At 36.8% G+C, this 14,239-nt stretch overlaps 1 protein-coding gene across 2 annotated transcripts in view; it reads left to right on the top strand.

Annotated features, from left to right (window-relative positions):
- Positions 1 to 14,239, top strand: part of TOX (thymocyte selection associated high mobility group box) — a 218,374-nt gene that overhangs the window by 187,537 nt on the left and 16,598 nt on the right. For both annotated transcript variants that reach the window (XM_058811348.1, XM_058811340.1), the window contains exon 6: positions 5,018 to 5,098. In XM_058811348.1, the coding sequence (XP_058667331.1) occupies positions 5,018 to 5,098 (81 nt within the window). The remainder of the gene's footprint in view (positions 1 to 5,017; positions 5,099 to 14,239) is intronic.

Raw genomic sequence — 14,239 nt, 5'->3', positions numbered from 1 at the left:
TTTACATCATTTTAAAAAGACAAATATAACTTGCTTGCAACTCTCAGCTCTAAGGAGATATCCACAAGATAAACAGAAAATTTCCCTTTCTTTGTCATCCTTGTACCATCTATTTAGGCAAAGCCACAGAAGTAGCATGGTTCTTTGTAATTTGCTTTGTCATCTAGGAGACACAGAGCTTTTGCAGACTTCCATAAAACACAAATTCTGAAAGTGTCTTTTTCTCCTAAAATTATGAGTCAGTTTAGTTCACTGTCTCCAAGTCTAGGATCATCTCTAGAAACAAAGGGGACTGTAGTCCCAAGCAATAATTTGGTTGCAGACATTTGAGCTCTTGTGATGACTGGGGGAAGGGGATCTGTTCCCCTCAGGCAATAAGGGTGCAAGCCACAAGTGACAGGGTAGTAATCCTGCTGCTTACTGTGTTGTGACGTGTTGATAATCCTCCACAAGCAAGTTGGGAGGAAGTTCATTGTGAAAAAATGGCTAACCAGAACAAAATCCTGGCTTAAGACACTACAGGTATATTTCAACTATATCTATCTATCTATCTATCTGCAATGAACTTCATATTATAGAGCACATAGAAAAGCACAGGAGGCATAAAGCCTACCTCAAAGAATTTATGATCCAAAAAGACAAGACCTGAAAAGCAGTTAAAATACATAAAGTAAAACATGACCAGAATCTGACAGCATAAAGCAAAAGTGCTTAAGTTCTACGGTGGCTTTAATTTGGTGAATCTAGTATTTGTGAGTGGTTGTCCCATAACTTGCCACCCTTCTATCTCCATGTGGAATTTTGGATGCATTCAGTTTAGGGATGTGTATCACTGTCAATAAGTAGAGTTCAGTCCTTGCTGCAGTAGCTCTGGTGGCCCACATACATGGGCAGCCCAGGAAACCTGAGCTAAATGTTGCTGGTGCAATGGCCTGGGGGCTGGTACCAACCTGTGAGAGCCCAGGGCATTAATTTTTCCTGGTGGCCTAATTCAAATTATGTATTATATATATGATATATATTATATTAGATGTTATATATTATATATATTGTATTATTATATGTTATATATTTAATTTCTATTTTTATTTTTATTTCTACTTACATTTATATTTATACATAATATATCTATATTTATATGCAAAAAGTAGGGGTTTGTGCTCGCTCCTTTTTACACACTTTGCTGTACAGTGTAAGGGAACTTGAAGCTACCTTGGAAGTGCAATTAAATGGGGACCTGTGTATTATGCTGTTTGCATTTGCATGTGTGAAGCACAGTAGGAAAATAATGCCAGCAAGTTCCATTTATAGATAAATGTAGGCAGTCTTGGTGTTGTGGGGTTTCTATAACATGCTGAAGAGAAAAAGAATAAATTAAACTGACCCACCCTGCATATACAAAATTCTGTCTTTTTCTGCCAACATTCTTTTTTTTCCACAACTGGGACAATATAGAAAATAAAATACTGTGTAAGGACACAAATATGCTGCCTGAGTGACAGTCAGTTGATGTTCAATTATCATGTTAATCGAATTAAAGCAAAATGGAAATTACTTAATTCCATAACTATATGTTCCTGTCAAGTTACTTATTTAATAATTGTTGCTTGCTTGGCAGAGGACAAGAAAATGACCTTATAGGAGATTTCTAAGATGCTATAAATAAAATTAAATGTTCCCACTTTACAGTATAGATAAGCAAGTGAACAGAACCCTGCTTTATGATACAGGAAAAATGTTAATTGTATTATTGGATATGATGTGCTTGATAATTTGGCACTGTCTTAAGCACGAAGCTCAAAAGACCTTCAGCTGTTTTCTAGAGCACACTTGAATGATGACACAAGTCTTTTTCCTCCCCAGATGTGCTGCAAGAATACAAGCCTTATACTTACAACAACACGAAACTATTTAAGCCTGAGGGCTAAAAAAATTCTCACAGCTGCAGAAAAAAAATTTAAAATCGTTTGAGAGAAGCAGCTGACTTGTTCATACCTGTTTGAGGTACTGCTGCACGTGCTGAAGACACTCCCCACTTGCCCTGCCTTCATAAGCCCCCAGTGCAGGTCCAGTCCAGCACAGAGCCAGAGAATTGGTACCACTGCCAGGGCCACATTCATTTACCTCCAGAGAGAAATATTGATAGCCAGACCAGACTTTGTTGCTACTTATGCCACCAAGTGTTTTCTTCCCAGACAGGCAGAACTTACCCTAATTTTTAGTCTAGGCCATGACCAATCAATTTCCAAAACCAGCATGAGGATCATCAGCCTACTTGTATGCTAACCTATGCAGTGGGGACCTTGGGAAGGACACAGTGAGACCTCAACCTGTTTGCCTCAGAGGACACACCAATGCTTTTCCAGGGACAAACTGGGGTGAGCTGATGACCTTCCAGGCCAGCCAGCCTGCAGGAGCTATTCTTGCCAATGCAAAAATCAAAGCAGGCTGAGGTAATCTAAAACTTTTTCCCACCCAGTAAAGACTTTTTTACTATAATGACCTCCTGCTAAATCAGTAAATTTTATTGTGCCAGGGAAGACATGGTGTTCATGTGATTATTATTCATTCACCAAAAGATTCAAAAGAGGGCAAGGCAGGGTGTACACTGAACATGCTAGATGCACAGGTAGGACATAATTAAATAACAACTGTCTGATTATATTTCTATGAAGTAGTGATGTTTTAGGTGGAGATTTCCAGAATTGTTGTTAGTTTCGTATTATTGAGTTAACCTTGTGTAGTATTATTATTTGTAGGAAAAGTCAGGTCTCAGAGGACTCTTCCAATTATGCTGTGACTGTAGGAGCACAGCAAGAGTGTCTATTTTTTATATTTGTGTAATGCAAAGTAAAACCCAATGTGGAAGCAGTAGATACATGATTTTTAAAGAATGTTGTTCTGTGTAAAATTTGTTGTTCAGCTCTGTTTTTTAAGTTGGCTATCAGGGTGATGCAGAGGCATTGCAATATACAAAACAGTATAACTTAGTCTTTGTTCTGTAGGTCAAGCTGAATTAATTTTAGTAGACTGCTGACTAATTTCTTTTTTTTTTTCAAAACAAATAGTAATTCCCCTAATAATCACAAATGATTACAACTTAAGAAGCAAATTGCTACCTTTTTTTTTATTTGCAGAACAGTAGGAGATCAACAAACACTACATATTTATCTTAATCTGGAGAAATTACAAGGGTGCAAAGATACAGTTGCACAGCTAAAACCAATCTTCTCCCCTCTCTGTCTTTATAGTTACAATTTTTGAAGCCTAAGACTTCTCTTTTTCCATTATGATCTTTTGCTTCCCTGGGAAGCAAAATCTTTAATCCTTTTAGGCAGCCTCTGAGTTTTGCCAGCCTGTATCTGAGATTTGTTCTGTGTCTGAAAGTAAAGCGTTAGTGAAACAAAAAATTGTTTCACGAGTACATTCTTTATAAAAATGGTTTTGTACTGGATCCTTCCAGCCTGACATTACCACTCTCCCTTTGTTGTCTGCAACTGCATTGTCCTCTGTGTGTACACTCTGTGCTGCCAGGTCCTCTCCATTTACAGGACTGCAGGTTTTACTGAAGCATTGGAAGATCAAAAGAGAACACTTTAAAGTTCCATAAAGTTTATCTTTCTAGGGAGGAGATGTTCATGTGTGCTTTTAGCTGTGGAATTCAGAAGAACACCCCAAAATTCTCCTCCAAAATAGCTTTGCCTGTCTTTTAGCTTTGAATCAATAGCCCAGGTAACCAGGCAGTGAGGAATGGCAGGGGGAAGGTGGACAGTCTTTACTTTCCTCATGGGGGCTTTCCACAGGTGCCCAGGTTGTGCATTTGGCTGGGGAAGTGGACAACAGATACACAAAGCTGCAGTTTCATTTTGTGCAATATTATGGAACCCCAAATGCCCATCCACATGTGAATTAACCTTTGGCACGTGACTTAAAAATCATTAAATATAACAACAATGAAAAAGTAAATTTTCTTTCCCTTTATTTTTCTCCCTCACTTTTAAACCTTTAGATATTTTCTAAACTTCTCCTTTCAACAAGAAAGATGAGGAGTCAGTCTTGCTTAGTTACATGAAGCCCAGATGCATGCATGGCTCCTAAATCTACCCCTTTGGGAAAAAACCCAAAACATGAAGTAATGAGAAACTCATGACAATATTTGCAAACAGAAATGTTGAGTTGTTCTTAAATCTGTCAGTGACATGGTTAACAGCAAATCATTAGCTAGGCTCCATGGGTCACAACCTGGTTCTCCTCCTCAGAGCTTTCAACCCTAAATATCCACACATGCTTTTGTAACATCATGTTACTGTAGTGCTATGAGGTCCTGCTCAACCCTGCAGATAGTCTTTGGTCTTGAAATCTGGGCAAAATTGAAGTGATTCTCCAAGGTCTTTAATCTATTATGAGATTGTGCACATGCCACATTTAAAATAATTTGGTGAGTTGAGAGAAATGTACAGAAATAGATCCATGCTTCTGAGAAGTTAATTAGACCGATATGGGATCAAGACTGGAATAATGACTAACATTTTTTATCCTTAGCAGCTCCATGGGCTTCTTTGACTGCCCCCAACAGTTCAGCCAGGGAAGAGAGGAATTCTCCTGGCTAATCTGTGGTGCTGTCATCTCCTCCTTCATTTAGCTCAAATGTCTTTCTGCAAATTCCTGTCTTCCCCAGAGGGTTTTAACTGGTCTCACAGGTGGAAGCCAGCAGAGAGGGTCACACACACCTTCCCCCATCCCCAAAGGTCCCATTTGAAAGTGCAACCCACACTTCACTTTGAGAAATTAAACTTGAGGTACTATGAGGGATATTGTTTTTTCAGTACTGCTGGTTAGTTAAATGGTGTTTCACAGTTGAAATAATATTTTCTTTAAAATATTTGATGTTTATTATTTCACTCTTTAAGCAATATGAGGAGGAAAGGCTGTTTACTTAAAAAGACATAGAGACACACGAGTGATATATAAAAACAAAACCAGATTAATTTACCAATGTGCCACTCTTTGTTTTTAGGTATACAAAAAGAAAACTGAAGCTGCCAAGAAGGAGTATCTGAAGCAGTTAGCTGCCTACAGAGCAAGCCTTGTATCCAAGGTAACACATGATGTATATACATACACACATCTATATAGTGACATATTGCAAACCATCTTCAGCTGAGCAACGCAGTATTTAGTGCAAATTGCCTTGTTTATTATCACCTTGAACTTGTGTTTAAGTTGCAAATGCTCAATAAACACAGTCATCTGTCCACATAAAGACATCCTTTCCCTCCTGGTCATCAGGACAGCACTTCAGTTTGGGACTAACATGTAAGTTCAACAGGGGAAGGAGGTAGTGGCAAACAGACCTCCATATAACAAACGTGCCAGGCAGCCACTGTGCTACCAATAAGGAAGAAAAATATATATCACACACAAGATGCCTGGGTTTGGTTTTGTGGGTTTTTTTACTACTGCTTTTTACCTTGCAATCACAAGACAGAAATAGTCAAGCTCAGATGATATTGAAGGTTTCCATAAGAAATGTGAATTTCCATTTTATGTCCAGCAGGCCATTGTGAGCACGGCATAGGTCACCACTAAGGCAATGGTGGAACATTCTTTACTGGAAGACACCAAATATACAGCCAGTAGCAATTTTCTAAATAGATTAATTCACACATTCTCAGTGCCCATAATTTTGCAGTAGACTCTTTAGAATTTGTTATAGACTTTTAGATGTCCATTACATTAAATGTCTATTACAATGCAGAAGAATGTGAAATAACTATACTGTGTCAATGTGAAAAGCCCATTGAGCAACTTCAGAATCATACCAGTTAGAACCATTTGGTTTGGGTCTATCAAAACAAATTTAGATAAATTTTGTTCTTACTTAAATAAAATCAATTTTAGAGATAAAGAGCACAGTATGAAGGACAGGCAGGTAGGACATGAGAAGAACTTCTTGGTTAGTTTCAAAATATTTTTGGTGCCCTGCACACAGTGCTACTCTCTATACTATGTTAATTTTTCAGAGGATTTGCTATATGATTTGCCATGCAAGGACTTTTCATGCATGCTTCTGCATTATCTCTGTATTTGGTCAGTGTTTATTCTGAATTTAAAAGTCTGAAGTATGGCTGCCATCTAATTCATTTTTGGGGGTTTTGTCCTATAACTTTCCATTTTTTAGCTGCCATTATAAATACTCCTGCATTTAATTAAAGTTATTTACAGTATGTCTTTCATTTCTGTATTAGGACTGTTTGGTTCCAGAAATAATCATTGCCTTCAGAAAAAGTACCATGTGAGCACAAGCAAATCTTTTTGAAATAGCTTGCTTATTGGCAAAAATAGGTCTAAAAAGCTCAAAATATTCCAGTTTTAACCCAGCTTTTCACTTGAGAAGATAACTTGGCTATCATTATTCAGTACATCATGGACTATTTACATAAGACTCTTACATGGCTTAATTTTGAAATGCACAATATAAAAAATGTGGCATTTTTTAAAATTTTTTTTTAGAAAAAAATTTGGAAGACTCTTGATCAGTTCAGTGCATTAATCCATTAGTGCAAATATTCAAATTTGTTGTTAGTCAGAAAAGCACTGAAGCATTTTCTTAACTTTTAAGCAATTATTTAAATTCTGCCCATAATGTAATGTTTTCCTCAAAGTATAAAAATATAAACTTAATGAAGCTGAGTACTGATTGCTTATTCCCATGAACACACTCAGTGAATCTAAAAGAGCTGGCATGTAACAAAAGCAAGTCCATTTTGGAATAAGGATGTAAAATAACCATTTGTAATATAATATCAGTATATTCTACATTATCATTATTAAATATTTATATCGCACCAGAAGAGTTGTGGTTTTTTAGACAAGCCTGTAAGCATGAGAGAATATATATAATACATAATTAAGGTTATTTGGAGTCAAAATGGTCTTTTATGTTCATGTTGTTACATTACCATCCATAAAAACTACTTTTAGATGGTATTATTAAGATTCCAAGATCTCATTATCAGAAGCTTAGACATGCCAAAAGTAACACACTTTTTCCAAAAATTCTTTATTACCATATTAATGATTTGCTCACAGTTATATTTTGTGCTTTGTGCCTCACTCTGTGGTACCTCACACTTATAATCAGGTGTTCACCCTGGATCCTCCTGAGCTGTATTTACTGCATGTTGTTTAACCTTACTGCTTTATAGAATGTGCTACTCATCCCAAGAGTGCTTTGGTGTAAAGAAATTATCACTAATACTTGGGACCAGGAAGTTTATATAGTCCATATTTTCAAACACAATTGTGAAATCAGGTTCTCATTAATTTTGTGTATTCTCCTTGGAACATCTTTTTTTCAAAGTATGTGAACAATATTAAGCCCTTCATGTTTTTAGCAGAACTCCAATGACTTCGGGGTGGCAGCTGTGAGATACTCAGTTATGCTTCATATCCCATCAGGATAGGCTTTGGCTATCCAAAAGTTATCCAATATCAAACTTTGTTTCATATCCCCTCCTAGAGGTGTCTGTCTGCAGGAAGAGGCAGGCACAAGTAGGCAAGGGTTCTGCTCAGGTCCCCTCTGTCCAGCTCAGCAGGTGCCTTACACCTCCCAGAACAGCTGCTTTTCCTGTTTCCTATCTTTTTGACACTGATTCTGCTGCCTTTTTCACGAAGTACTACTGGTTTTTAAACTAGTGAGCCTATGAGAGTCTGTGCGTGTTTTTTCTGCGTTTAATTGCAAGTCTTCTCTTTTCTGAAAAGCAAGGACTGGACATGTGACGTTCTACCTCAGTAGTGCAGACTTGGAACTGAATTCATGGCACCCACCTTGGCCATTTGAGATTCCAGAATAGTCAAAGTACAAGATTACAGAGGAGCAAGGTAGAACTCCTGCTGCCAGGACACTTCCAAGCCTCTGCCTGACAGCAGAGTAATGAAATTCAGACACACTTGTATTCATACCAAGCTCTAGGGTGGATGTGGAGCATCAGGAGGAGAGGGTGGCCTGCTCCATGACACTCAGCTCCTTGCCCCTTTACTCTGATTTTTTTCTTTCCTCCCCTCCCTGTTCATTGTTTAGAGAGCTGAGCAGTTCTGTTTGGACTTTGGCTCACACACACAGAGCTCACACACACCCATACTGTGCATCATATCAGACTGCGTTATTTAACAAAATCTTAGCTGAAAAGAGTGGAAGTGTCACCAGCAAGTCAGGTAATAGGTTTGCCAGCCCATTTCTAGTACACTTTTAAATGCTTTCATGGTGTCTTTGTAAGACATGTATGGCTACCACCCAGTAAATAAACATATGATTGTATAAATATGTCAGTATGTATTAATTCCCATTCATTTATAAGTTTATTTCCTGTATTTTCTCCTTTTAATATTGTTTGAAATTAATGTGGTTTTGAATTTTTTCATGTGTGTAGGAATTGATAGGTAAAGTAAAAACACATAACAAAGCATTATATCTTCTGCTATGCAGATTGCCATATTGCTTATAGTACTGACTAAGCCTTTGCATTGTAAACAAGTGTCTTTATATTTGCCCTCAGTTGCAACTTTTAGTACTATTCAGGTCCAGAAATGCAGTCTCTGATATCTGGTAATTTGTACAGCATTACATAAAATGCTGTGAATTGCAATTTTACTTTTTTTTTCATAAAACAAGCACTTTTTCTAGCTTAACCAGCCTTTTTTCTGGCTGACATTAGAGGTTTTGCTGCATCTTTCAAATATATATATTAAATATGCATGTATATGGGTAAATGTTAAATACTTTCATACATTACATAGGTTCACCTATGAATATTTATGAAACTTATAAAATTTATAAAAATATTTATAAAATATATGCATGTTAGGTATTCAACATGCATAACATTTACGTGCATATAAGTGATACATATATATGTGTTAATTATAACAGTATAACTGTATCTGTTTCAGTAGTACAAAAAAAGATTTTTTTTGTTCCTTTTTTATTCTTTTTGACTAGGTGAATCTTTAATTCTCCACCATTTCAAGTTTCATGAAGATATATATTAGTGACTATGGCTGAAGCTAAAACCTCTCAGCAAGGGGAATATTATTCAATATCAAAATACTCAGGCATATTTCAAAACTCTGATGCTGTATCTAAGTCAAAGTGGTGTCCTCATTTGACTTTGAAGTGAACACATTGGACATTTTTCAGTTTTGTGGACAGTGCAAATCCTTTGGACATGTAAAATTGCTTCTTGAAACTTATGGCAGACTTAGCTTTTCCTAGTCCATCATCTTGCAATTGTGTTCATAAGAAAACTAAAGGTCATATCTGTAAGGCTGACATTGCCTTAATGCCATTAGCCCAGCAATTTGTAACCAGAGAGTTCCAGGGACCCAAAGTATCTGTTACATTGCCCGTGGTGTAATAAAAATGATCAGCCTAAGAAATTCAAGTCTCTTAAAAATGCAGTGAACATAAATGGAAACATTTGACCTTCTTGTAAAAAGCAATATGGAGACCATGAAAAGGAAAAAAATAAATACAAAAATCAACAAAACAAGCAAACAAAACCAAAACAAAAACAAAATCAAACCCCCAAAATAAGCCAAAACTAAAATGATAAAATTGATATTAGTTTCCAATTTCATATATGTATGTGTGAGAGCACTTGCCTAACATATAAAAAACCAAAAAGATATATTAGGTCTCCCTGATCAAACATTTCCCAACTATGAAATAAATGCATATGTGCAGGTGTGCTCTCCCCACAATTTGTTTTGTGTAACTGCATCACTTCATAGTGGCCAAGCTTCAGATGAAGGGGGGCACTGTATCCTGGCTCACTCCTCCCTGAAATAAGCAGCTGCTGGGGTTTGGGACATTTCTTTTGGGAATAAAATTCTTAATATCTCTTGACCAGAGTTAGTGACTGAGCTGTCTTGTCTCCTGGTCAGTGCTTTAACAGGTTGGCTATTGCATGCAAGGAGAGCAGCATCCTTTCTGCTGCTGGCAAAGAGGCACCTGCTGCTGAGAACAGCTTTTCCTACATTATATCTCGACCTAGTCCATGCAGATGTTTTTAGAATTTCATTAACCAGTTAGGCTATTCTCAGTGAAAGCATAAGAGAAAGAATAAATAAAAAATACAGTTATGTTTGATGCATGATTTTTTTTTTGGTAGCCACAAGTGCTATAAGGCATATAGCAATATTTTTCTTAAAGCAAAAACCAATCCCAGAGTGATGACATACACATGCAAGTTTTACCTTTTTCCATTAGAATCACTAGATAAAAAAACTATAATGAAAAGCTTCCAAAGCAGGTACTTCATGCTTCTGTGATACCTCATTCTTTCATTATTTCTGGAATTATTATGATGTAGTCAGAAATTTTCAAAGAATTGTAAATTGAATCCTTTATGCGCAAATATGTGATGCATCAGAGTATCTGCTAATATGCTAAAATGTGTATATATAAAAGAATTATCTAATCATAACACAAGTCCAAACATTTTTTTTTGCCTAGCAAGGAAACCAATGATCTACTGCAGCTGAAAATAAAGAGCAAACTATATTTAAGTTAGTTCCATGAATTTGATCTGAGGCAAAATCATGTGATACTTTACATTCAGCAGTGCAAAAGCTGAGAGATGCTCTCACATAATTTCTGCTAAAAAGTGGCAGAAATGTTTTCATCTTGATAGAAGCCAGATTTTGATTTGAAGAGGAACTGTGTTTGTTTTTGAAATGAGTTAATAAAACTAGATTTCACTATTAGCCTAGTGCTTCCATTTGGGGAATTAAAACACTTGTATCAAATTAAAGTTGCATATCCTTTATCACATGTACCCAGGTTACATTCATAAAACATCCATTTTTACTTACATATCCTAAATGAATCCATGACAATCCCCTGTAGATGATGACAAAATGTATATTTAGATTTGAAGATGTTCTTCTGAGCCACCTTGACTAATTATAGATGACAGCCCATGGCTTACTCCTTTGTTTCTGAAACATCAAGAATGTGTCAAAAAGCTTTCTGAACTCTCTGGGGTCCCAGATGTTGTTATTGCAATAGGTGACTGGAATTAACAAAATAGGAAATGTCATTTGATAAGATCCTCTTGTGGCTTAGGTAGGAAGGCAGCTGCGCTGCAAATATGCATTGAGTTATCCACTGGAGTGGAGAGAGTTAAATCAAAGGTATCTCTGTAGGAGTTAAAGAGCTAAGCAGGAGGAGAAAGCAGTGCTGGAGAGAAGTCATTCTCTCAAAAGCATCTTCACAGGGGTATTAATAAAATGGATGAGCCCACACAGGCTTGGGAAAGGGATTCTTCTCAAGGACATGCTTGGGGTTGGAAGTCACCTAAAATGTCCAAAATGTTACAGACAGGATTATGTGAACACAGAAAAGCTGAGAGAAGGAATAAACAATTCAAGATGCTCTTTCCACCAAAGAGACAGCAAAGACAGCAGATGCAAACTTAAGCTTAGGTAAGCTTTGTAGGAGCTGCATAAATATGCAGCCAATTTCCTTCTATCTGCTTCTGTAATGTCACAGTACTGAAGAGAACTCATTTTTAAGCTGACTCAGGCCTGCCTAAGTTTGATCACAGCCTGCACAGCCTGGACCATCCTGGTACCAGCTGACATAATCACTGCTGCTTCCTGAATGTAACCTTCATTCTGGTCACAGAGTGTGAAGATTGTTGAATTCCTCAAGGACAGACACCAGTCACCAGGTGTGAGCCTGGCACTGTCATGGAAAGGGACAGTGTGGCAGCCACGTTGGTTTATGATACATGTTCATGTAAAACCTGAATTAGGTTTAGTTCTTTTCCAGGCTTTGAAATCCTCACATAGTGCCTGTTCCAGTCTGTAGAGAGAGGAGGCCAGACCTCCATTTCTTATTTAAAGAGAAACACCTGTTTCTCATTTAAAAGAGACCTATGTCACACCATTATGGCTTTGTAAAAAAAAAAAATAATAATAATTCTGAATTTGGAATATATTGTGTTTGCCCACAAGTAAAGCTGCTTACACTGTTTGTTGTTTGCATATTGGCCATAAGGCTTGCCTTGTCCTTGAGGAGGTCTCTCAGCATATATTTAAAGGACACATAAGCATCCAGTAGTATCAAGAACATTTACTGAATGTTCTGAGTGTATTTACTGAGTATTTTACTACAAAGGAGAGCTTAATTGGTGTTATTAATAAAGAAGCATTTTGATAATATCTCATCTGTAAACAACTGAAATTATATTGCTCCAACTGAAAGGCTTTGATCATTAATTTTCTGAAATCAATAGAACACAAGAAAAAAAAACCTTTTTTCCTCTCTAAATAGAACACCTCTGGTTTCTTTGGGACAACACTGACTTTTTAGTTTCACATTGCAAGCAGCAATATTAGTTGAGCACTGCATACTAGAGTGAAATTATTGTAAAAATCTATTTAATTCCCACATATTATTCTATGGTAGAAAAAAAATCTGCATATGAAGCATGGATAAATTATGTAAGTGGAAGATATCCATATACATCATCTCTGAATAGATCTATGTAGTCCTACTTATTGGCAACATTTCTAACAAAAACTGCATTAACATGTTAACAATGGAAATAAGTGTAGGCACTTGTAGATTCCAGGCATGCTTCTAATGGATCAGAGGTCAAAAGCAGTGATCATCAGCTGGGAGTGATTCTTCGCCTCTATTAGTCAGATCCTACCTGGTTTTCATGAAAAATAAAATGGACATCCAGACATTAATACTTAAGTAACAGTAACAGTGCTGGGCTGTGATCCAAATTCTGTTTGAATTAATAATAGATTTTCCTTTAAATTCAGTAGTCTAAAGATTAGGCCCTTTGAGTACTGCCTTGTTAAAACATGTTCTTGCTTTATTTTCAACCACATGGATGTTTATGTTCCAACAGAAATGGGATTGCAATCTCCAACAGTAGCCAGAAGGCAGACACAATTTAGAAAGAGAACCAATACCCCTGTGTAGGTTTCAAGAGCTTTTTGGTTACACAGACACATAGGTGAGAGCTTAAAGTGTGAGTTTTCAAATTGTTTCAAAGTTTTCAGATTATATCCCAAAGATATGGAGATGCCAAAATGGCATCATCTAGGCTTTTTTTTTTTTTAATAACACAGCTAAATTGAGCAGGATGTCTTTACCAAAAATAATTTCTCAACCACAGGAGAGAGTTGAATAGGGTGAAATCCCAATGTCACTTTCCTCTAAGGAGCAGACACACTCCCTGTGCCTGAATGCAGTGTGATAAGAATGACCACTAGGCCCAGGGCAGTTCCCTTCAGGAAAGAATGGCACAACTAAGTGAGCAGTGCCTAACCCCTTATTCCTAATTGAATTCTTTAATTTGGCAATAAAGCATAAGGCGTTTTGGCACACAGCTGGGGAATAGAAGTGCATGGGAAAGCTCTCTTTGCACTAAAATTGGAAGGGAGATCATGAGTTTGGTGAAAATCATGGTGAATAACTTGATTCAGCACTTTCCAGACTTTGTGCAAAATTATCCACCCTGAACACTTTCTGTTCAGAACAGCACTCATCTGCATCATCACGCACTTCCTTGAAAATATTGTACAAATAAAATAATTTTGTGGACCTAGGGTCATGCACCACCAGTAATTTTAGTTAATATAATTATATTTGTTATCATCAGAGTTACAGTAGTACTTATTTTGTTCTGTCCCTTTTCCTATATCTCTTCTACTTTCATTATCTTTCTGTTGGGATTTCAAAATGTTCTTCCCTTTTTTCTTTGTGTTTCAGTAAAACAACAGATTCTTTTGGGGGAGATGGGAAGAGGATTTGTGCTGTGCCTAAAGGGCAGTCATACTTTCTCTGTACCATTCCATTGTCTTGTCTTCACCTTCTGAGTTTAGTTTTTGTTGGGATTTTTTTATTTATTTATTATTTAATTTAGACAATAGTATTTGGTGATGATATTAGAAGGAGAGACAGGTCCATAGGAAATCCTTCTCCTAGACTATGAAGAATGTTAAGATTTACAGTAAGGCTTCAACTTGTTCTCCAGAACAAGTATAAGCCATTCAAAGAGCATAAAGAACTGTTACAAAAAACTAATTTGTCACCCTAGTGCATGTTCCCTAATGGATGTGTAAAATACCACCACCTGCCATTAACTAAATGTAATATTCTGTCACCCTCTAGTGGTGGGTATGCACCACCATTATTCAGGTAGTTGTCACGGAA

This window comes from Ammospiza caudacuta, chromosome 1, assembly GCF_027887145.1.
Source record: "Ammospiza caudacuta isolate bAmmCau1 chromosome 1, bAmmCau1.pri, whole genome shotgun sequence".
NCBI classification, from domain to species: Eukaryota; Metazoa; Chordata; class Aves; order Passeriformes; family Passerellidae; genus Ammospiza; species Ammospiza caudacuta.
Note: the sequence above shows the minus strand (reverse complement) of the source record. Positions and strands in the feature narration are given on the sequence as shown.